This window comes from Ptychodera flava, chromosome 13 (assembly GCF_041260155.1).
Source record: "Ptychodera flava strain L36383 chromosome 13, AS_Pfla_20210202, whole genome shotgun sequence".
Lineage (NCBI taxonomy): Eukaryota > Metazoa > Hemichordata > Enteropneusta > Ptychoderidae > Ptychodera > Ptychodera flava.
Genome location: NC_091940.1, coordinates 26482370 through 26506766, shown reverse-complemented (window position 1 = coordinate 26506766; position 24397 = coordinate 26482370). Strand labels below are relative to the sequence as shown.

The following is a 24397-nucleotide window of genomic DNA, read 5'->3' as shown; positions in this document are numbered from 1 at the left end:
CTCCGGGTGCCGGTATGCGGCAATGCAACTATTCAGTCGGGTTTTGAATAACAAAATCGCTTTGTTGGAGCAGCGACAGGTGCCCAACAAGAAATTGAAGTTGTTCGACAGCAACTAGTGTCCAGGCAGCTGGTTAGGCCACTCTTGTGAAAGGAACGATGACGATCCGCGAGAGAGAAACTCCAAGACAAAACACCAGATGGGGGAACGGTTCATTTTAATTCCTCAGATCACACCGTACTGTGCACACTCTCTAACTCAATTCCCCCGGCTCGTCTCATTTTGATGCGATCGATTTCAAAAGGAATACATCTGCCCTGAAAGAGTTTGCGACCCCTTTCGAAAGCGGGAGTAATGGCTTTCCGCTTTCGAAATGCACATGGTTATGTGAAAGTGGTGCAAAAAATCTCTCTGGAGATAGCAGGGTCGACACCCCGAAATCAAACAGTGGCTTCGAATGAAATGAACACCCAGGTGAAAGTAACAGCCTCCTGAAACTTGAGCGCTTGAGCCAAACCAGCGCCGTTGTCATTGGGCGTTTACGGATGTACAGTTATGTGTTTAATCAAAGGCTTTTGGGTACAGGGTTTTTTTCCTTTCTTCTTCTTCTCAGTTATAACCCGTAGTGCCTGAGGGGGGAGCCTCAACTGTGTGTAAGCTGTAAACAGGAGGTAGCTGACTACTGGTCTGTGAGTTCACAATAAAACGCGACACAATTGTCCATACAAACCGTTGGTTTCAAGACTTTTGTGAGAGACAAAGCCTGACCCTAACTGGCTACACAAGCAACGGCTTACACGTAAATAAAAGTCCCGTTAAACACCGTATGCTGTAGCGTGTAGGAAAAAGAACATAATTATATGTTGAGGGCCTGCCTGTAAACACATCCTTATGCTCAAATTCTCGTCTAAGAGCATTATTCAAGTGTCCAGGAGAATCAAAACAGCACGTCCTGGTCGTCTTTTGTACTTGATGTTGGTTGTTAGTGCGTGTATAGATTATTAAAACGTCGTCGAGCGCGCAAGATTTAACGTAAAAGGTTTTCGATATATCGTCTATAGCGTGAGTGTCTTGCCTTTTTCGCCAATGGTGCAAATGCGCAAAGAGCTTGCTTCTAGAAACGCAGGGTTATTAGTGCATGGGATAAGTGGCCGTTCCAACCACAAGGCCATTCGTACGTTATTAAGAATGGATATTATGAACACACATCGTTTATACACAAGCCCGTCCCTGGCAACCAAAGCGGCAGCAAAAGAAGACGCGAGATCCCCTTAGCCGCAACACTCACTATACATACAGTCGCGCGATGGCCATTCACGCACGTGCGCGCGCGTGCATATGCGGGCGTCGCGATGACACATTTGAAGCCCGAATTCTCATGGACGAACATTTGCAACGCAAGGTGACCATAACTCTCTTAAGTCTAACTTTACACCTGCAGTGGCTAGCCTTTACTTTGCTCTCCCAGCTGTCTGTTAATTCACCTCGCCAACAAATGCCCTTTGTGGGTAGGTAAATAATGGCCAGGCGTCTTTTCTCTCCCGAGTAGGCACTCCAACAAAAACCGACGGCAGGTGCAGTACCAACACCGTGCATAGGATTTCGACCTTGCCTTGTTTAACTTCAAATGCTCATACACATTACGTCCCCGAAGAAACTCAAAGACTGTGCTATCATTTCAATGAAGTATGGACACATTACCTTCAAGACCGGGCACCCGTAAATTATTCCCATGTTTTGTTAATTGAAACTAGCCGCATTCGTTTTTGTTCGTACTTTTCTTTTGTATGTGTAGTATAGGATTTTACTCCGAACGTCAATACAATCTTCTTTTGAAATGTTCTAAGGTGGCCAATCTTAAATTCAAATTCATGGCGATATATATATATATATATATATATATATATTATATATATATATATATATATATATATATATATATATATATATATATATTATATATATATATATAAACACGCGAAATTTCGCCAGTGGCAGTCTTGTCTTCACGGTTGAGTAGCCACTAATTAGTGCCAGTATTGCGATTGGTATTCGTTCTATCGTCCAGTGAAGGCTGCAGTTTCAATGACGTGTTTGAAAGCAAGTCCTCGCCTATGTCTGCAGATGGTCGTCGCAGAACCCGTGTGAAAGGACTGTCTACTGTTCTTCTTCCTTCTTCCTTATATGAATGAATGATGAATGAATGAATGAATGAATGAATGAATGAATGAATGAATGAATGAATGAATGAATGAATGAATGAATGAATGAATGTATGTATGTTGTGTGTGTATGTATGTATGTATGTATGTATATATGTATGTATGCAAATTAAATTAAATTGAATTATATTATATTATATTATATTACATTATATTATATTATATTATATTATATTATATTATATTATATTATATTATATTATATTATATTATATTATATTATTTATATTATATATATTATATATTACCTTTACTCTTCCCGATGAGGATCGTGTGTAAGTCTTTTACTTTACTTTATTTTCCGGTATGCAACAATCTGCCGATTCAAACACTTGACACTCCAATAAGCATTGATTCTGCACTCGTTTGAGGTTATCCTGTAAAAGCATAATGAGGGTTTGTTTGCTAGTTCATTAAATGACTGTAACAGACAGCTTGGAAATATCATATATATGCTACCCAGTTCTTAGAATCGCGAAATACGCCCTCATTGAACGAGTTTATTCCTTGTGTAGTAAACCATCTTAAAGTATGTTGTTTGCAGGGAGGTGAGAGAAACAAGATGTTTCGTCAGTTTCGGAGAACCCTCGCATGACAAGTTTCAGCTCCCCAGACTTTCAAAACTCCCCTCCCCTCTTACAGGAAATCAATAGACATTCTGTCCCAGCCTGATGTGAGATGGTGGTGGTGTCAGATCAACAAAACCCGGGAGCCTGGAAAATCCAAACACATTGCAATCCTGGTAAACACCCGATGATACCCTAACTAACCAAGTCAATATATCATATCACATTGTAACATTCATATTACTGCTACTGGCATTGGTCGTTTTGATTGCTACAACTGTCTGGGTCATCACCTTATCATGAACTTTATACTGACACAGTCCGCCTAAGACGTCTGCCAATTGTCTATATATATATATATATATATATATATATATATATATATATATATATATATATATATATATATTATATATATATTGTTATGTAGGTCATTTCCCCCACACTCATCATGACCTGAGTTCAATTAGTCTAGAACATTCTCAAGGTCACTGCCCTTGATGACCTCACAACCTTGAATTCAATTAGTCATGTTTGAATGTTCTGGAAAGTTGATTAGTTGTGTAAGGGAGATAATTTTAGAACAGTAATTAGCATGTCAATAAAAGTTCTAGATTGTTCTTATATGCCTTTATAAAGGGACGTGCACAGCTTCCAGTCAGACTTTTGGGATCGTGTCTCTTGTGTGTTACTAAACTCCAGCAGTAGTCATTCTCAAGACTTTTCAAGACCTTCACTGTCAACGCTGGATTTATACTGTGGTCTTTGTGCAGCTTCAAGCCTGCAAGCCAAAGGACTGTTCATTCATCCAACTGACTGTTACAACTCTGAGACTGGAGCTTTGCCGTCCCAGCTGAGATAAGTAGTCTGTACACTTTAAAGCTTGTATCCTATCCCTAACTTAGCAATTAGTTTTATTTTCGTAATAAATTTTGTTTAAACGTTAACTGCTGAGTTCACCCTTTTGTTCGTTTTCTCTGCACGTAACAAATTGGGGGCTCGTCCGGGATACGAACATTTTGAGCCGTTTGACAACATTTTGCCTGCCTTTTTAAAAACTACAGTATTCTGTGAACTCAGCGAAATTTAATCATGGCGGAATTTAACCAGAGGAAATGGATGACCTTGATCAGGACACATTTGATTCCCTCAGAAAAGACGACCTCATAACACTGGCCAATTTCCTTAAAGTAGAAGTCAAAAGATCTATGCGCAAGAGGGAAATACAGTACCGTATTGCCAAACATCTAGTGATTTAGGCCAATTTGAGGAATCCACCCTGAAAGATTATGAGCCTGAGTCTTCCTTTGAACTCAGAAAATTAGAATTAGAATTGCAGACAAATTTGGAGATCAAGAAACTAGAATTACAAATGGAAAAAGAGAGACAGGCATTAGAAAAAGAAAAAATACAAATGCAATTAGAAATGGAAGAAAGACACAGAGAGAAAGATAGGCAGGAAAGATTAGAAATGAAACGTTTGGAGCTTGGACAGTCAGGAAAATTCTTCCCTTCAGACAAGTTTGACATCACTAAGCATTTCAGGTTAGTTCCCCCTTTCCAAGAAAAGGATGTTGATAAATATTTCCTTCATTTTGAGAAAATTGCTCAGAGTCTGAGTTGGCCTAAGGAGTCCTGGTCTATGCTTTTGCAGAGTGCTTTGGTGGGTAAAGCCAGAGAAATTTACATTCAGTTGTCAGTAGAGCAGGCTTCAGATTATGATTCTGTGAAGGAATTAATTCTCAAGGGCTATGAGTTGGTGCCTGAAGCTTACCGTCAGAAATTTAGGGATTGTGAGAAGGTGAAGGATCAAACTTATGTTGAATTTGCTCGAACAAAAGAACAACTGTTTGATCGTTGGTGTTCTTCTGAAAAGGTCAGTCAGAATTATGACAAATTACGACAACTTGTTTTGATTGAGGAATTTAAAAGGTGCATCCGGAGTGACATCAAGACATTTATCAATGAACAAAAGGCAGATACATTGGAGGTTGCTGCACGTTTGGCCGATGATTATTCATTGACCCACAAATCTTCATTTCTCAGCAAACCATCCCAGTCCTTTTCATACAGAAACAATGCAGGTAAATTTAACTCCTCCTTTTCATCCAAGAATTTTTCAAAGGAGAGTAGGAAATCAAATGACAACAGTTCACAGAGTTCACGTAACACTCCCACATCATCAAATCCCAAGTCTCAATCTCCTTCTGACAAACAGTTCGGTACACTTTCTTGTAATTATTGTAAGAAAGACGGCCATTTAATGTCAGATTGTTTCAAATTGAAAAGAAAACGTGAAGGTCAAAGTAGTCAAAGTGGATCTAAGCCAACCGGCTTTATTTCTTCATCAACTCAATTAGAGTCTAATAATGTGTGCAACACATTTTCTGAGGTTAAACCCCTCTCATCCCCAATTAATGATGTCAAGGTCAATTCTTCTCAGGATAGCATTATGGGTATTTTCGAGCCATTTATTCATAATGGTTTTATATCACTTTCTAGTGATTTCTCTTCCGCTACCCCTATCAAAATTTTAAGAGATACCGGGGCTTCCCAGTCTCTTTGTTGGCAGATACCCTGCCGTTTTCTGAAAAGTCATTTTCAGGTTCTAAAGTTCTTATTAAGGGGGTAGATTGTAATGACTACATTCCTGTTCCTCTCCATAATGTCTATTTGTCTTCGGACTTTGTTTCTGGACCTGTGGCTTTAGGTATTAGGCCTTTTTTGCCTTTTGAAGGGATTCACCTTCTTCTTGGAAACGACCTTGCTGGGGACAAGGTCATTACTAATCCACTTGTGACTGATAATCCTAGTTTAGATCAGGATCCAGAGCCAATTGAACAAGAGATACCCTATTTATTTCCTTCATGTGCCATTACTCGAGCCATGTCAAAGAAAACTTCTGAGAATCAAAATACTCTCAAAAATAATGTCACAGATGTTGACTTAAATGACACCTTTCTCAGTCAGGTGTTTGACACGGATCATTCCGTTATCCCTCGTGGATTTGAAACTTCCAGTAAAACTTCTGCTGACCAAAGTCAGACATTTTCTAGATCAAATCTCATTGCAGAACAACACAAAGACCCAGATATTTTGTCTTTGTTTGACAGGGTAGATGATGAAGGTAAAACTTCAGATAGCTCTGTTTCCTATTATACAAAATCTGGTATTCTCATGCGTAAATGGAGACCTCCAGATGTTTGGTTGATGACGATTGGGCTATAAAACATCAAATTGTGGTTCCAAAGCCCTATCGTGCTGAAATATTGCGCCTGGCCCATGAAACGCCCTGGGCTGGTCACTTAGGAGTCAGGAAAACTTATCATAAAATTCTCAGTCACTTTTATTGGCCTAATCTCAGGCAGGATGTAGCACATTTCTGTAAAACTTGTCACACATGTCAAATGGTAGGAAAGCCGAATCAGACCATTCCAAAGGCCCCTTTACAGCCAATTCCTGCATTTCAAGAACCATTTAGTAGGATACTAATAGACTGTGTTGGGCCCCTACAAAAACAAGATCAGGAAATGAGTACATGTTGACAATTATGTGTACATCAACTCGGTTCCCAGAAGCCATACCACTGAGAAACATAAAGACAAAGACTATAGTGAGAGCTTTAGTCAAATTTTTCACTTTATTTGGCCTCCTAAATGTGTCCAGTCCGATCAAGGCTCCAACTTTATGTCTGGTATTTTTCAACAAGTAATGGATCAGCTAGGCATTAAACAGTATAGGTCATCCGCCTATCATCCAGAAAGTCAGGGTGCTCTTGAGCGATTTCATCAAACTTTGAAAAACATGATTAGGACCTACTGTTTTGACACAGAGAAGCAGTGGGATGAAGGAATTCATTTTTTGCTCTTTGCTGTTAGAGAGTCAATTCAAGAGTCTCTTGGTTTTAGCCCATTTGAGCTTGTATTTGGACATACAGTCCGTGGCCCACTTAAGCTCGTTAAAGAGAAATTCCTGTCTGACGACGATGATTGTCTGAATATTTTGCAATATGTGTCAGATTTTCGTACAAAACTCTCTAAAGCATGTGAATTAGCCAGAGAAAATCTTGAGTCATCTCAGCAGTCAATGAAAACCAGATATGATAAAAGCACCTCAAAACGGAAGTTTGAACTAGGTCAAAAGGTTCTTGTTCTACTTCCAATTCCTGGCAAACCACTCCATGCTCGTTACTTTGGGCCATATCTAATCGATAAGAAATTGAGTGATTTAAATTACATCATAATAACACCTGACAGGCGAAAACAAAAACAGCTATGTCACATAAATATGCTTAAGCCATATTTGGATAGGGATAATCCTACTATAACTCAGCCTGTCAGTGCAGTCAGTTCAAACCATTATGAAGATAGTGATACTGAAACTGACTTGAGTGATAATACTCTAAACTCAAAGCTGGGCTCGGTCAAGCTTCAGAACTCAGAAATCCTGGAGAAGCTGGAGTCTACAAAGTTGGCACACCTCCAGCCAGAACAACAACAACAGCTGAAAGAACCAATCCATGAACATTTGTTCCAAGACATTCCAACGAGGACAAACATCACCTATCACAACGAAGATGTCTGCGACAGTAATCCAGTGGAACAACATCCAGACAGACTGAAAGCGGAATATCTCCAGGAGGAAGCCAAGTATTTGCCGAACAATGACTTTATAGAACTCAATACAAATAACCGGACTTTGCCATGCATACTTTATGCCAAATTCAGTGCCATTTCAAGTTTTCCAATACCAATTGCAAGAGGATAGTCATGGGACCGATCATCCTGTTTGCTATTTTTAACAAATTTAGCAAATTTAACAAATCCCAGAGAAACCAATCCCAGAGAAACTACTCTACAATTGAAAAAGAGTGTTTATCTTTGATATTAGCTTTACAGCATTTTGAAGTTTATGTTACTTCTTCAAATCAGCCAATAGTGGTTTATATTGATCACAACCCTCTTGTTTTTCTGCAGAAATTTAAAGGCAAAAATCAGAGATTGCTAAGATGGAGTTTAATGTTACAGGAGTTTAATCTTGACATTAGACATATCAAAGGCAGAGACAATTTAATTGCAGACTGTCTCTCTCGTATTTAGAAATTATTGTTGTTCACTTTCAAGAAATTTTATTGTTGTTCACTTTCAAGAATTTTACTTTAGAGTAAAACAAAATTTGAGTACTTAAATCCTTTTCAAGATTACATTTGTAAAAGAAAGATTTTTCTTTGAAAAATTTTCTTTTTTTGAAGAGGGGGTGTGTTATGTAGGTCATTTCCCCCACACTCATCATGACCTGAGTTCAATTAGTCTAGAACATTCTCAAGGTCACTGCCTTGATGACCTCACAACCTTGAATTCAATTAGTCATGTTTGGAATGTTCTGGAAAGTTGATTAGTTGTGTAAGGGAGATAATTTTAGAACAGTAATTAGCATGTCAATAAAAGTTCTAGATTGTTCTTATATGCCTTTATAAAAGGGACGTGCACAGCTTCCAGTCAGACTTTTGGGATCGTGTCTCTTGTGTGTTACTAAACTCCAGCAGTAGTCATTCTCAAGACTTTTCAAGACCTTCACTGTCAACGCTGGATTTATACTGTGGTCTTTGTGCAGCTTCAAGCCTGCAAGCCAAAGGACTGTTCATTCATCCAACTGACTGTTACAACTCTGAGACTGGAGCTTTGCCGTCCCAGCTGAGATAAGTAGTCTGTACACTTTAAAGCTTGTATCCTATCCCTAACTTAGCAATTAGTTTTATTTTCGTAATAATTTTGTTTAAACGTTAACTGCTGAGTTCACCCTTTTGTTCGTTTTCTCTGCACGTAACAATATAGATAGATAGATAGATAGATAGATAGATAGATAGATAGATAGATAGATAGATAGATAGATAGATAGATAGATAGATAGATAGATAGATATTCAGTTTTTAGTTCCTCTAAGACCTTGGGTCTTTTAATCTTTTCAAACAAACAAACAAACAAACAAACGGAATAAACGTGATTACGGTAGTCTTTCTACGGCACATCACGTTTACTGAGTTTCACTTCTGTTAGCAACGCACCTGTGATTGAAAGTTTCCTGTGAAGTGTGATTTACGGCACAGGGCAAAAGAAATCAAGAACAAAACCCCTCTCGCTGACAGTAGTAGAACCATTGGACAGTTTCATTCGGGAAGAATGGACGTCATCCACCGAAAAGAAGATCGAAGACATCGTGAAGAGCTAAAACAAACCTACGGAGAGTTTTCGACCTTCCCAGAAAAGACTCGACTGTCCAAATTTCAGGAAACTTAGGAGGGCCATACTTTTATGTATGATTAAAAAAAGTTTTGTTTGTTTTTTACATGGAACTTTGGTGCGGGGATACCACAACAACAAGGGGAAAGGGGCATTGTTTGTGTAGGCTTGCTGAGCGAAAGGTAAGGTAATATGATAACAGGATTGAGAATGCCATGGTGTGTGATGAATTTGCCGCGTAAGACCAGAAGCGCAAACCAAATGAGAAAATCACGCACGACAGCTTAAAATTTAAGCATTCACACTTTTCCGAATACTACAAAGACACTCGGCTTTTCTCCTCCCTTGTACATCGCACACCTCAACATACCTTCGCCTGTATCACGTACGGGAACTCTTGGAGCTCCGAAGATTAGTTTAAAGTTGCCGATCGGTGGTTTCCAGAGGAAACCCACTGGTGCATGTAACGTTCTGCAACAGTTCACCCATCTATAATTCGAAGAAAAATGGAAAGCTAAAGCCTACCGCAATGTGCACATCTTCAAAACATAAACGCGAGCTGAATACGTTTTTTTATTTGTCTCTCACAGGAAATTGCTACATAGATTTATTTTTTCTCGTTTCACTTGGGTTTTAGGGGAAACGTACAGATCTCGCTCAAGGCGGGAAATAAGCAACGTTTTAGACAAGGTCCAACCCTGTGAACCAACTTGAAATTAACAATATGAATAAATCAATCGAGAATTCCGATACTTTCTATGGTAAGTACTAGCTGCGATTGAGCATGCGCAGTTTTGTCGCCCGTGGCTCAGTTGAGTGATAAAACGAACGCCTTCCCTTTTACATGTACTGTGCGGTTCGGCTCATGGTTTATGCATTGTCTGGTCTACCACAAGAGGTCTGTGATGCAAAGTTTCCATTTAATTACGTTCGCAACATCTGTTTAAAAAAACCCGACCTGGCAGTGCCCGGCTCGACTTCCAATCCAGAGAAAATGAGAAACTAGATAAGATAATTCAGCATAGAGAAAAAAAAGACGGACGGTTCATTTTGAAAGCAAATCAAGATCAGCGTCAGCCGTTGAAAAATGAAGCTGCTGCTGTCGGAGAGAGGAAAGCAAGTGGCGATGAGCACCGGAAATGTATCTTGGCAGCCGTGTCTATAGTAACAAAGATCACCTGTAATAGAGCCTTTTAAGGCGACTAATGCACGGTAACAATGTGTACACACAAGAATTACCGGCCGCTGATTCCTAAGTATTACTCGAAGAGGAGAAAGAGTCTTGCTACGAGTCTGTTGCATGGCCCCTGGCTATTTCTCTGTGACTTCCATTTTCACAGCGTCGAGTCTGTGTCTAGTGTGATAATGGGGAACTTAGGATTCCAAGTGGCTGAGTGTTTTTCCCCCTTTTCTTGGTCGAGCGGTCGAGGGTTCTTTTATTTCACCTGTTTCCAGGTTGCGCCTAGCCTACTCTCACGGTTTTTATAGCACCTGTCGAAACACCATTGAAGGTGCGATCTGTGTACAGTTAGGGTCACCGCTCGGTAACGACAACAACAGAAGCCGCGTTGTCGCCCAGCTTTGTGTGTCTTCACACGCAGTTTGGCAGACCGCGGAGCTGAACTTGTTTATCCCAGCCGACATTAAACACCGGCATAAAAAACGGGCTCCGTGTTTGAATGCTGGGGTCAGGCTTTTCACCGCGCGCGTCTCAATCGCTTCCCCCCTCCTCAATAGCCTGTTTTATATTTTTTTGTTTCCAGTGCCTTTTCAGCGAGTAGAAGTGGAAATAATCATTATCTGCTGCATCACAATGCACCTGTATCACAAAACCCGCCATTGGCTCGTCCAGTGGCACCTAATCCCTGTCCGTAACAACTGTTTTGGTTGGATGACGCCACGACCAACTGAGCTCGCGATAGGCTGCCACCCACGTGCTCATTTAAATGCACCTGACGCGGTGTACGTGATTTCACAGTGCACGACATTGGTATGTGTTGTCATGCAAGGAACAGCCTCACCACTCTACACATCGACTCCGTGACAGTTCCCGATCAAAGCGCCGAGGCCCGTCACCTACTGAAAGCGGGGTACACATATATACATACAAACGCACGGCAATTATTATTGTTTTTCTTTTTTCTCCACGGCGTCGAGATGCCACGCTCGTTCTTGATCAAGAAGCACAACAACCACCACCACCACGGTCACCGCAAACAGAGTGGCTTACTACGCACAGGTTGGTCAACGCTACACAGCGTCTCCTTTGATTTTTTTTAATGAGACTTTTATAAGTACAGTCGTCCCTGCGCACTTACGGGAATGGGTTTACAGCTAGCAACCACTCGTTCGGTTTGACATTTGCCCACTCCAACGTAATAACAGCACAATTCTCTCAAGGAGCGTCGTCTTGGGTACTGTTTTTTTATGGGAAACATGTTCCATCTCCAGACAGAGGGGAAAGATGAGGGGGGACTTGACACACGAGTGCACAAAAGAATATAGCGGCCACAGGATCACTTGTCCCGCTATAGTATAATAGTTGGGTTAGAGTCCTTACCATAAAACTCGCCCACAGCATGGCGATAAGGTGACCGCGGCCGTTACGTGTCTGTCATGTCTATGGCACAGGTGTTGTTTGTTATGGACATCGAAGTCCATACTTCTGTTGTTGCCTCGCCTCTATTTTTTATCACTCGTACATTTCCTTTCGTGTTCAATGATTAGCGACCCGGGCGAATCGACGAGCGTGCTCATAACATTCCAAGGTAAATTTCACAGCTCGGTGGGTTAGGCTATTTGCCCAGTCAGCGTAGGGAGAGGTGAAAAGAGCGTTAAGTCAATATACAGCTATAGCAGTGCTATTGGGAAATGCATCGGAGAGACAATCGTTTCGCGCGATCATTGAAATAAACATTGCCGAGCGTTCGCATGAAAGTGATTTGCCAATATTGTGAATGGGATGTGTGTGTGTGTGTGTGTCGTTGTTTGAATTTTAAATAATCCTTTTCTCCGTTTCTCTGTTTCCTCCCCTCAGTTTTCAAAGCCTACTATGATGTGACGCCGCCTGTTATTGTCAAGCCCGAACCGGTACACATCAGTCCGCATGAATCGACGTACTGGAGATGGTCGGAAAATATCCCCATTGCCCCGATAATGCCGCCGAGCCAGGAAAACCTGGACCTGAAACTGCACGACATGACGCCACCCCCGATGCCGAGCGTCCCAATCATGGTCCCCGGGATGACGTTAGAGAACAACCACATTTCGCCACCCCCGCCGCACTCGCCGACAGCTCCGGTCGGATCGCCGGCGGAGAAGTTCGGCAGGAAGCGACTGAGCAACGGAGAGCAGCCTCGCTACCAGTGCACGGAGTGCAACAAAAGTTACTCGACGTTCAGCGGCTTGACCAAACACAAGCAGTTCCACTGCGTCACCCAGACCAAGAAATCATTCAGTTGTAAATACTGCGAAAAGGAGTACCTTTCGCTAGGGGCACTTAAGATGCACATCCGTACACATACTCTACCGTGCAAATGTAAGATCTGCGGCAAGGCGTTCTCGCGCCCGTGGCTGTTACAGGGACATATCCGCACGCACACCGGGGAGAAACCCTTCGCCTGTACGTACTGCAACCGAGCGTTCGCCGATCGGTCGAATCTTCGAGCGCATCTTCAGACTCACTCGGACGTAAAGAAATACTGTTGCAAGAACTGCTCAAAGACATTCTCACGCATGTCATTGCTTACCAAACACGAGGAAGCGGGATGTTGCTCCAACGTCTTGTAACGTCGTGTTTTCTGAAACAGTACTTTTTCATCCACCCAAAGGACTGAGAAAAAAATCCAAAAGGAACTCTTATTTTCCTGTCAGAGATTTTTTTAGAATGTATTAGAAATTTTACTGCCAGAAATGTAAAGAAAAAACTATCGACCGACGGTGGATCGTTGCTCGTCTGAGAGTTGTCAAACAAAATTTGCTAGTCGATCAGAATTGCGCAGCATATCAATTGGCTATTTTGTTTGAGCCTCGGTTGACTTGAACCACACGACGGTTCTGCAGGGTATTCAAAAATCAATTTAAGACAATAAATAAGGGAATTGGAATCGGACCGAGCCATGTTCGACTTGATAATGTAGTTAAATGGTAAGCCTATCAGATCTAAGATCAACATTAGAACAATTAATATACATTGCCGGAAAATTGATTTTGCCGTGTATTTGAAATTTACATAGGTTCCAATCAAAACGTCGCTCTGAGGCAGAATTTTAAAACAAAAAATGACGCATTTTACGTGGCTGATCTCGACCACACGTGATTTGAAAATAAGGTAGATGTAATTTAGTCAGTGCCAGGAACTGAGCGCGTGGTATGGTGCTGCCTGACTGTCTTTGTACAAGGCACACTTTCGGAGAAAGCGATTACCAAATCAACATCTGCTAATTACATTAATTAGTGAGTGGGGGTTTATGCTTAATTCCTGAATGAGACCGCGGAAGGAGCTGCTCCAAATGACACAATGGTCTAATTTGCGTCGCGCATTTAGATTTAAAAGCACAGTGACATCCTATTTAACACGAGTCAAGCAATAATCTGAATAAGTACTGGGGTCGCATCGTTGAATGCGGTCCCCCTAATATTTGACAAACCAATCGAGTCTTTAAACTTAGAGAGGGATGCACATGGTATTATTTTTATTTTCAAGAGAATTATTTGTAAAAAAAACAACGAAGTGCATCCGCATGAAGTTATTTTCTTTCGTACTTTTGACGAGTATTTGAACTCTGAACCTGGGTTCAGAAGGTCGATGAATTAGTCACGAAGCTCTGATTTTGACGAACTGTGTTCATATCTGTACTTCATTTTTTTCCCCATTTCACAGTTTACCTTAGAGGGTAACCGAAAGGAAAGAGAGACCTTCATTTTGTTGTAGAATACAGAGTATTTTGTGATTTAATAAATTATTTGTCACCAGAAAATCCCTGCCGAGTGTATTGTGTTATTCTTCTTGTTCATCTCGTCGAGACCTACGTCAGATTCTGCATCCCGTCGCTCTGGTTTCCCGAGCCGTGAAAAGCCTTCAGACACCGATCATCCCTGTCAATCTTACACGAGGAAATGACTCTGTCAACACTGGATCGGTAATAACCATAATTCGAGGTATGAAAGAGGGAGGAACCGACGCGAAGCTGTGCAAAATGCGGTTTATCCATATTCCTTTTCTCATGAGAGCCCCGTTGATCCTAATTTCCCTAGTTTATCTGGTGATTTCACATTGGGAACCCTGGAAAATAACATTGAGTATACAGTGACTGGGTTAAGACGTTTATTATACCACCCATCGAGTCATCTGAAAATGGGATTAATACAAAAGGAAATGAGAGAAAAGGGTGACTGGAAAGACGGGAGCGCGCCGGGAAAGAAAGCTTCGATGCACGGGGGTGCGTGTCTCATTGTAGTTGGATGAATCTGACGCGCAAACTCATATTTGCTACCGATGAGAACACACATACACAGGGAAGCTTTAAAACGTCAACTTTCGAGACGATCTGTTAAAATAAATGTTGGAACCAGAAATATTTAACCAGTGGCCGTAGATATCAGTGATCTGGGCGATAAATACCTCTCTTCTTATAACTTATCCCTCCAAAGTTGACCTTTTAAGTAAACAAGAAAATAAAGTTAATAGTTTGTTTTCGCAGGTATTCGAATGGAAATAACACACCTGGTGTGGTGTACATCCGGGCACAGTGGGCGGGATCTGTGGCCGCCACTTTTCAACGACCCACGGTCACTTTTTTCGAGTAACCGTGAACGACCCAATTATGAGTTCAGGTTTCGGCCCCACCATGTTTTCAACCGACGCTGACACTGCTACGGCTTGGAGAGGAAACCCCAGGTTCAGTACAGTCATTCACCGGGCCACGAAGCAGCGAGAGTGTGCCAGCCCCGACCGCGCTTAATCCCCATTTGCAGGAACTTTCTATGTCGGCGATGCAAGGACTTAGCTCAAATAACCCTCGCCACTATTGGGAATTGCTCCAGATTTGTTCGGCACAATTAATGCAAATGTAAAAATCAGTTTATATTTGAGTCGCTTCCATTTTTTACACCTGACACCCATGATTTCGGTATTACCACCTTACAATCAGTTCTTTTGTGATATTCATCCGCTGTCTATAATCCCCGATATTATCGGCTAACAATTCCTACGGTGTGGACGATTACACCGCTGTATTCGTGCATTAGATATCGCCAGAAATCCCAGCGAGACTCCCTTTCACAAGTCAACTCCCCTGGTTTATGTGCTTAACTATTGAAACAGCTGGCATCGCACAACAACTTACGAAAATCTGAACTTTCAATTAGAACCACTCTCCGGTTGTCAAAATAAGCTATTGCGGCGTATCAGCCTATATGGTATTAGGTTTAATCGACTTTTCGGCTTCGCGGTGTAGGAGTCCCGCGTTCAATAGCCATCAGAAAATATGTATGTGTATATTTATGAGTTTATGAAAGCACTTCTCGGGTTTGGGATTTCTCCCTTAACAGAAGCAACTTTCCTTCATCGGGTTAAAGTGTATGTCGCATTTGAAGAGTTGCAGATCAGCTTAATACTGTCGACTGTGATATTGTTATACATGAACGCTCGCAAAGTCGATCAGGGATATAAAATCTAGGTCGACAAAGCCTTTGGAAGAAATTGAAGATTGTCGTCTCCGTCTAGTTGCGATTTTTTTTCCCGCGAACGTTAGAAGAACGATCGGGACCGCATTGTCGCTTTCTCTCGGATTTTCATTTGTAAGACCTAATCTAAATCATACCGGTACGGCGTTGTCGAACAGGTACGGGCGTAAATCTCAATTACATCGCGATAGCTAACAAAACCCGATTAATTAGACCAAAATCCCCTTCTCTATCCAAACTCCGGTGATTAACTACCATGGCAACCAATTAGCGTGTGATTTTTGGCCCGTTGCCAGGAAGACGTCGTACCGAAGACAATGAATCCGAACGGGTGATCCGTGGAAATGTTGATAAATATGGGAGCCATTAACATAGACAGAGACCCTCATATATACGCACAGCCAATCAAGCGGAACCTGTGCTAACTTCACGGTGCCCGGATGATGTTTTCACGATTTCCTTTTTCGACTATTGGTCCCTGACATGGCCAGATAACGATCTGATTACCCAAGGAACAGGTAGTCACTTCGATTTTTTTTTTATCAAGAAAAAAACCAACTGTCAGGTCTACCTGAAAGAGAGAAAGGGGTGTGGATGTAAAGGAACTATGAAAGCGAACAAAAACAACTTATGGAAAGTCCATTTGAATCCGTGAGAGTCCCCTTATGTCAGTTACTATGGCTCGCTGCTAGTGGAAAGAAAAGTATTCTGCGAATGGGCCTACAAACACAATGTTGGCCCTGTCTCATGGAACGAGGTGATTTTTATGTGAAGAGACAAGCTGCTTCAACAAAACTGAAGGCACCTGTTGCAAACACGTTTGTCCGACGGAAAAAAGTGCGTCTGACCTTCAAATCTAAACTTTCAGACTCCTACGAGGAAAAGTGAAATTGCTTTCTTGACTTAACTATGTCGGTTCGGTTGCGACTTTTTACGGGCTCTCTTCGAGCAGCGCTGGACCTGTTGCCGCATGCATGCTAACGGTAAAACTCTCGAATGCCATAACCGCAGATTACTCTCGCGGTGAAACGCCCTTTGTCTTGGCAATTGAACACAAAGTGGGACCATCACACCAAGGCCAGACATTGTCCGAAATCAGTAAGTTTGCGTTCTCCCATGGGGGCGACAAACACGGCGGACGGACGGCACACCCCCGTGTAGCGGATAATAATCGTCCTTCCAATCGCTTGTATGTGTAATTTTAGTGCCAGAGAAGGCACGCTGCCCTGTCCTTAGCATAGGGCACCGAGAGAGCGGAAAGGCAGTCAACTCGGATTCACCCCTATGACGCAAGTCGTTAGATATTTCTCTACAAACTGACCAAGGTTAGAACTCATTGTGCCACTGGGCATAAACAAGTGAAAGAAAAAGCAAAAAGGTAAACACATACAGGGCGGGGTCAGACTTAGCGGACAACTGTGATAACTGTCCATGATGAAAATAAAAGTAAAAAAAAATCTCGTCGGCAGCTCGGATACCGACTCGTCCGCCATATGTCCCGGTGGTAATGGAAGTGAATTCGGTATATCACATGGGCAAATCACTCGACCATGCAGACGACAAGCACTAGAACGTGGGAGAGGTCAACGGATAATACTATCTTTATTCGAAAGGACTCTGGACACAAAGTTGACCGTAACCCCACGAGAATGGCAATTTAGGGCCGCTTTGTGCGAAGCAGACTTGGGGTGCTTTCTTTAAAAAAATGTCTCCAACTCTGACAGGTGGCCCCACACACACTTACAGAGTTTTTTTTTCTTTGGGCGAATAGGCAGTACATTGAAAGGAAAGGCGTGAGTTGAACATAAGAATAGAGACAATACCAGCACACAGGTGCTGAGATGCACGATGAATGCGTCTCTTCTTGGCGACGAAGAGTGCGCGAGGCGGATGCCAACGCACACACCGGCCTTCTCACTCACAAACCAGATCGCCGATTCCTCCAGCTTATCTTGCCCGCTCGTTTTCTCGTTAATGTGATGTCCCTCTGAATCACAATTTTTTCGTGTGTGTTGGTGATTAAATCTATGGAAGAGGGAGACAGCACGGTGATCTCGTCACACAGACGGTGTTTGGAGTATACCTAAACGCACTCGATGCACCGGTGTTGCGATATTTAACGGTCGTTTTCACTTCTTCAAATATGCCGTGTTGTCCGACGGAGTTACCCGGACGAGTCGAATAACCGAATCCGCGGCTCCATTTTTTTTTTGAACACGTCACATTTCCATAAAGTTCCTACAAGATGTGGCGCCAACAAAGCTCAAATCAACTTTAAAGAGCACTGCTCTGACAAAAACAAAACAAATAAAGAAAACAAAGTAAACAGAACAAAAAACAAAAAACAAAAATCGCACAAAAATATTAAGTTATGTTTAAGTTCAAGCAGAGGTAACAAGCGGTGAAGAAATACAGTTGACTCCGTGTCTGATTCAAGCGATCGAAATGGCGCGGCGTGAAAAGTCGTTAGACGGCGTAACTCGTCGCTGATTTTTACGGCAAAGCAAGTTATTGCTCTATAAAATGCACCTATCTCAACAAGGCAGTTTGCTTCATGGGTTTTTGACACTCGAATTAAAATTGAAGAGAACATTAACGCAATTTCCGTTGCCACCTTAAAAGTTATATCAAAGTATTCGACGGGAGCGACCAGTGTCGGTATTTTTATCGGGGCGAAATCGCTGCACACATGGCGGTGGTAGGAATACACATGTTTGCCTATTCAGAGTGAGGTTGAGCTGTTGACCCCCCTTGAACAACCATGACTGGCTTTGTCACGTTGGCGCTCTTTTGTGGTAGTCTGCAAGAATTTTTCCAGCGCAGACCGACCGCTGCAGCTGGCCCTATCTCGGCATTGTGCATGAGACCGGCAACATCAGATGTTGTACTGGGCTGTGCGATGATAGCCTCAACACCTGCCCCTATTTTAAACCTTGTTAGTTTTGTGCTCGCTGTTATAACAGTCAATTCGCGTTTCTTTTCTCCCCGGCTGGCTTTCAATGTGATGCAATTTTAGGGTAATTTCTCTCTATTTCCCCTCGCCCCTGTGCTGGCTCTAACGGCGTTTTCAGTCAGACGCGCCGAATAGCGGCGCGCTCTTGCATGCTAATGCCGTAAAGGACAGGGGCCTATTTATTTCGCAATCATTACACTAACTGACAAGTGTATTGCGAGGCTTTTTTGAGCAAGGGTGGGTAACGAAGCATCGCTCGGTAATTTTGCTTTCAGTGAGCCATTTATTTTGACATATGATGAGCGAAATATGGCACCCTGGCAACACCGACTGCGCTCAGGTGCGCGCGCAGATGAAAGAGAACTGGCAATGTCGTTGCCATTCGAGTCAACACTTGGATTCCAACTAAAGTCTGATGAATCAGGAGAACCCTTCTCTTTTTCCGTTGTAGCCCACGGCGCGATTTTTTTTTTCAAGGAGCGAAATGCAGGTGAAAGGCAACAGTGGAAATTTCTATTCCCGCCTTTTTTTTCATGGAACAATAAGTCTACTCGACAGGTTTGGTTCAGTAGCGCCTCCACTCCCACACGCGGCTCCCGCGCTCTGTTCCCTTTGAGAGTCGGACTATGAAAGCAGTCTTGAAATGAGAAGCTGCAAACGAGTGAATTGATTTTCTGAAGGCCCGCAAGATTCTCTCAGATCAACAACTCTTGAGGGACGAGGCTGTGCAAGTCACATCGCAGTGGGAAGGCGCACATCATGGGCCACTCGGAGTGAGTTAAAACGAACAACATCACGATTTTCTATGCGAACAATAAAGAAAGCTAGACAAAAAAAACAGAGTCTTGTTTAATGGGAGCGGAAAAGACGAGACGGCATGGTAAGCCGGCCAATGAGGAACAGGCTGTTGGCGTGGTGTGCAGAAGGAAATTAGTTTTATTGTGAATCTAATAAGATCTTCTCCTTCTCCTTCGCTTCATCCTTCTTCCCCCACTTGGTCCAATTGTTCCTGGAACACGCCGGGGTGTTGCCATAGCGACCACATCCAGCTGAAGAGTTGACGAGTCAAATCAGCCGGTGTCACGGAGGATGTAATCACAAAAAGAGCGTAATGAGTTGTGACCGGCGATTGATTTTGAAAAGACATTTTATAGTTGTAAACATATCAAAAGAAACAAGGCTCGCCACACGGAATACCCCGCTCGTCGAAGCTGGCTGACGAACGTGATCAGCTCTCAGCGGGCCTCCTCGTGTGCCTTCTCCACTATAGAAACCAGCTTTTTTATTATGGTAGCGCGATTATTAAAATCTGGCGCATATTTTCTTTATTAAGGTCATAAGCAGGTATAGATTTGAATGGAGGAGAACTGTAGTGTATAACGTGTCCCCAAGGGCTGTCTTGCCTCACAATGACTCCGCACTCCAAAAGTTACTTGTCTGTACAGAAATCGTGATTTCAACCCGTTTCATCGTTCTTTGCCCCAAGTCAACACACACTCACAGATCAGAACGCCGGTAAAAAAATTCTCTCCATCATCGTAGAGAATGAAAAGAAAATTCTGCTTTCGTTTCGAAAGATTTCAAAAATCTAAAGCCTTTTTCATGCAAATATTAGTGAATGAGATCAGTCACTCGGACCAATCGCTCCAGTGGAAAAGCAGGCCCTCACAAATATTTTTCGATTAGCAAAATAATTATATGACAACTATGGACCTTAGATAAACTCTACCAGCAAAGGTCGACTTTCCCCGTAGAGCGAATGAGCATACACGTGATGACCTGCCAAGGATTTGCAAGGAAGCCAAGAATTCTACCTCATCTGTAGGCTTGTATAGTGCTGTCTGTCTATCTGTCCGTCTGTCTGTCTGCCCGTCCGCAGGTATATCTACCATACGTCCTTTTGTGCCATAACAGTAATATATATGTCTAAAACATACGTTCAATATCATCCTTTGTAGTTACGTCCGCCTGTCTGTCCATCCGTCTATCTATCTGTCTGTCTGTCCATCCACTGGTATTCTACTTTACATCATATTGTTTCGCGAATGTATGTCAAAAACACATAAATTTAATATCATCACTGTGGTTCTTATTAATGTTTATAAAATAGTGACAATAATATTGGCTCTAAAAACCGTGTATGGGATACGTTGACGCTGACAGAAAAAACACAGTCAGTGGAAGAATGACGCGCGGAATATATCAGATTGATAATATATTTTTTGAATATGGCGGATGACTTAAATCTGCATGCGCAAAGCAAAAGGAAGTGCGAAAAAAAAGACAGAAAAATATGGCAGTGGGAATCACGAAGACGTTGGAAAAAACTATATTTTAAAGGTGGAAGAGATGAAGAATCATGACATTTTTCTGGTCTGAAGAGATTCATCTTATAAATTGTAGAGTATTAAGGAGATACACGTCTCGAAGCAAATCGTTTTCAACTCTTGCTCTCCTATATTACCTCCTACAGCTCCAATACCTTTAAAGGGTCAGTAATGATAATTTTGATGATTTTTCACTACATTTGTTTTTACTGTCAACCATAATTTCTTGTTCTGCCCCCCCCCCCCCCCCCTAAAGCAGGTTGAGATACACAGTATTCAGCTTGTCAACTCAGCCAGTATATACGTGTGTAAACTGCGTTGTTACTGCTGACAAGTGATTTCTGGTCCGGATTAGAATTCTAATGTAGACTGTGCATTTTACACATATAGACGCTATGTTGACATGCTAAATAGTGGGTGTTTCAACAGTCTTATGAGAGTGGAATAAGAACTTGCAATTGGACATAAAAAATAAAAATAATGAAAATATCATCAAAAGTTTGCGTTGCTGGTCATTTAAATTGATATATATATATATATATATATATATATATATATATATATATATATATATATATATATATATATATATATATATATATATATTCCACTGTAACAAAAAACTTAGTCCACAGGCTAAAATGCGAGTTAAAATGCGAGTACCCAAGAAACTGTCGCAAAGGCGCATGCTACCTTGAACTTGCCCCCTCCCTCCCTCCCTCCCTCCCTCCCTCCCTCCCTCTCTCTCTCTCTCTCTCTCTCTCTCTCTCTCTCTCTCTCTCTCTCTCTCTCTCTCTCTCTCTCTCTTCCAGAATGTCGGTAACGATCTTGTCCAAAGCCTCAAAATGTTTCTCACATAAATTCTGTGCCAATGGTACAAAATGAGGACAAAGTGTGTAAGATATAAAGGAGATGTAGCTTTTAAACATCGTTGGAAGTAAATATATCGACACGAACATATTTTCCGAGCTTGTCCAAAATACTTATGACGAAGAATTTAAAATAATTGACACTTAATTGTCGTTTTATACAAATGTGGAAAACGCGTGCGATAAAAAATGGAGGGGAAGCGAAGGTCAAGACGTTTAAGTATATTTTGTCACAATTTGACTAGACACTTCCGGTCGTGTTAAACAACCCGTAAATTTACATGCGATGAAATATACTAAGATTTTTTCAAGAGTTGATTTTCTTTATCGGCGACTCAAATATATGTTTCAACGTCTGTTCCCATGGTGATACCCTGAAGAAAATCTCCATTCACACTGTCTCAGGAATATAATAAAGAAAACTTCCGCTTCGGGCAAAAAACCTGTTAAAATCACCTAGTTAAATTTTAACACAAATAAACAAAATATTGGACGATCACGATATGACCTACATCGATCCGTCTAAATCAAAGAGGATATAAGAGACCATTTATCAGCGTCCTGTGCCAAAACTAAACGCCTTGAGATTCCAATAGCTGTTTGTCTACTTGTACAAATATGCCGGGTTTAGACAAACACCGGGGGAAAATTATGAAATATTCAGCACCGCTGAGTTTGACGATAGTCTTGCCCAGTCGCCGACATAAACTAACACCGTCTTTGGCGGGGCGATATAATAGCGTTAATGTTGCACGGTGGCGTTATTAAATGAGTTCCTCTATTCCCGAACGTACCATGGGATCACTGATACTTCGCTAATTTAATTTCTATTAAGATGTATTTGATTTCTCATTATTAGCGCGAATAAATCAAGGTCTCCGGTTTTTTTTTTCCTGCGGTTGTAAATCTTCCGACAATCATTTCACGACGAAGAGCTAGGAGTCTTGGTTACTTTTTATTCAGGGCTCACCGTTGCTGAACAAATCCGCTACCTTCTATTACATTTCCTCAATTATTGGCAGACCCTGCATTGGCATGCTGCACATGTCACTGGCTGATTGCCGCCATGAATGAGCATCGGAGATCGAAACCCTTCCAAGTCAGTATTTGAAAAAAAAGAGAGGAGACAAGAAAATAAAACAAAATGTCCTCTCGATAAAAATAAAAATAAAAACAAAATAAAACAAGCGCTACCAAGCTGGGCGACTTCAACCTCGTCAGCCATAACTGTTGACGTCTTCTCCATAAGTTTTGCTTTGCTGTGTAATATATACATCTTCTTCTACTCACAAAATTTTGTCGCAATGCTAAGTGTCCAACTTGGCACCACAGCCAATATGTGTGCAATCTCCCACGATTAGAATTGATTTGTCAACAACAACAACAACAACAACAACAACAACAACAACAATGCTTATAATACTTTGTATGGCATAATTAGGGGAGAAATCAATGTCTTATTTTGTCTAAAAAATAATGAAAATATAATCAATAATTAGAGCTATTACCCGTTTAACTTTGAAGAAAACCACAATTTACACTTCCGATGGAACCGACTTTCTTATTCCAGTTCCGTTCCTGGTATTGTAATTCAGGGCATTTCTTTCCTGGCGAATGTTATTCTGATAGCGGGCCAGTAAGAGTATCTTTTCCGCCTTCGTTTCCTGTTAAATGTCAACACGAAGTATTGCATTTGTACAGCAGTCGTATCTGCATTATGGTGCACGAATGGGGTTTTACTGAATCGGACGCTGTGGAGGCGCGGGGGAAGAGACAGACAGACAAACGGAGACAGAGACAGAAATACAGAGACTGGCAGACAGATACAGACAGATAGACGCAAAGACAAAGAGGCAGATAGAGCGACAATATGAGAGAGAGAGAGAGAGAGAGAGAGAGAGAGAGAGAGAGAGAGAGAGATAGAGAGAGAGAGAGAGAGAGAGAGAGAGAGAGAGAGAGAGAGAGAGAGAGATTACGTGAAGGGTATCATGTTTCAATCATAATTTGGAATCTCGTGAAAGGCTGAAAGAGGTGTAACTGATGATACGGCTGTCGAAAACAATGAATCAAAACGTCACGTCACTACATCAAATTTACTTCTTCCACTAAATAAACTGCAGACGACCTCTTACGATACACATATAATGTCTGTCACATAGTGATTGCGTCCCCTCCTTGTTCCCAACAGCTGACGTTTTCCTCTGCGCCTTTTTTACTGAAACAGCAGGGAGAATTATCGGGCTTATCTGGGATGTAAAAGCCCGTCTGAGCACGCAGCGAGAATAGGTGCACAATCTTCAAATTTTGCAGTTCGCTGAGGCAACTTGCCCCGTACGCGTGTCATTTAAGGTGATGAAACTCTCTCGGCTAAGTAGACAATCAGCGTTCTCTCTGGATTGAATATCGATTACGATCAACTTGCGTACTCGACACGAGAGCGGAGAAAAAACGTTACTGGCATACAACGTATATACTAATTCGGATGAAAAAGATGCCTATGTACTTTTTAAAATGAACTCAGGTAACGATAACCA

At 41.8% G+C, this 24397-nt stretch overlaps 2 protein-coding genes across 2 annotated transcripts in view; one reads left to right on the top strand and one right to left on the bottom strand.

The window, feature by feature from the left end:
• LOC139148009 (uncharacterized) overlaps window positions 1-24397 on the bottom strand; it is a 497920-nt gene that overhangs the window by 134186 nt on the left and 339337 nt on the right. The gene's annotated exons all lie outside the window — the stretch shown is intronic.
• LOC139147992 (zinc finger protein SNAI2-like) lies at window positions 10075-14006 on the top strand. The gene is made up of 2 exons (XM_070719246.1): window positions 10075-11266; window positions 12065-14006. Exons 1-2 carry the CDS (start codon window positions 11020-11022, stop codon window positions 12814-12816), a joined length of 999 nt encoding a protein of 332 aa, XP_070575347.1. The 5' UTR covers window positions 10075-11019; the 3' UTR covers window positions 12817-14006.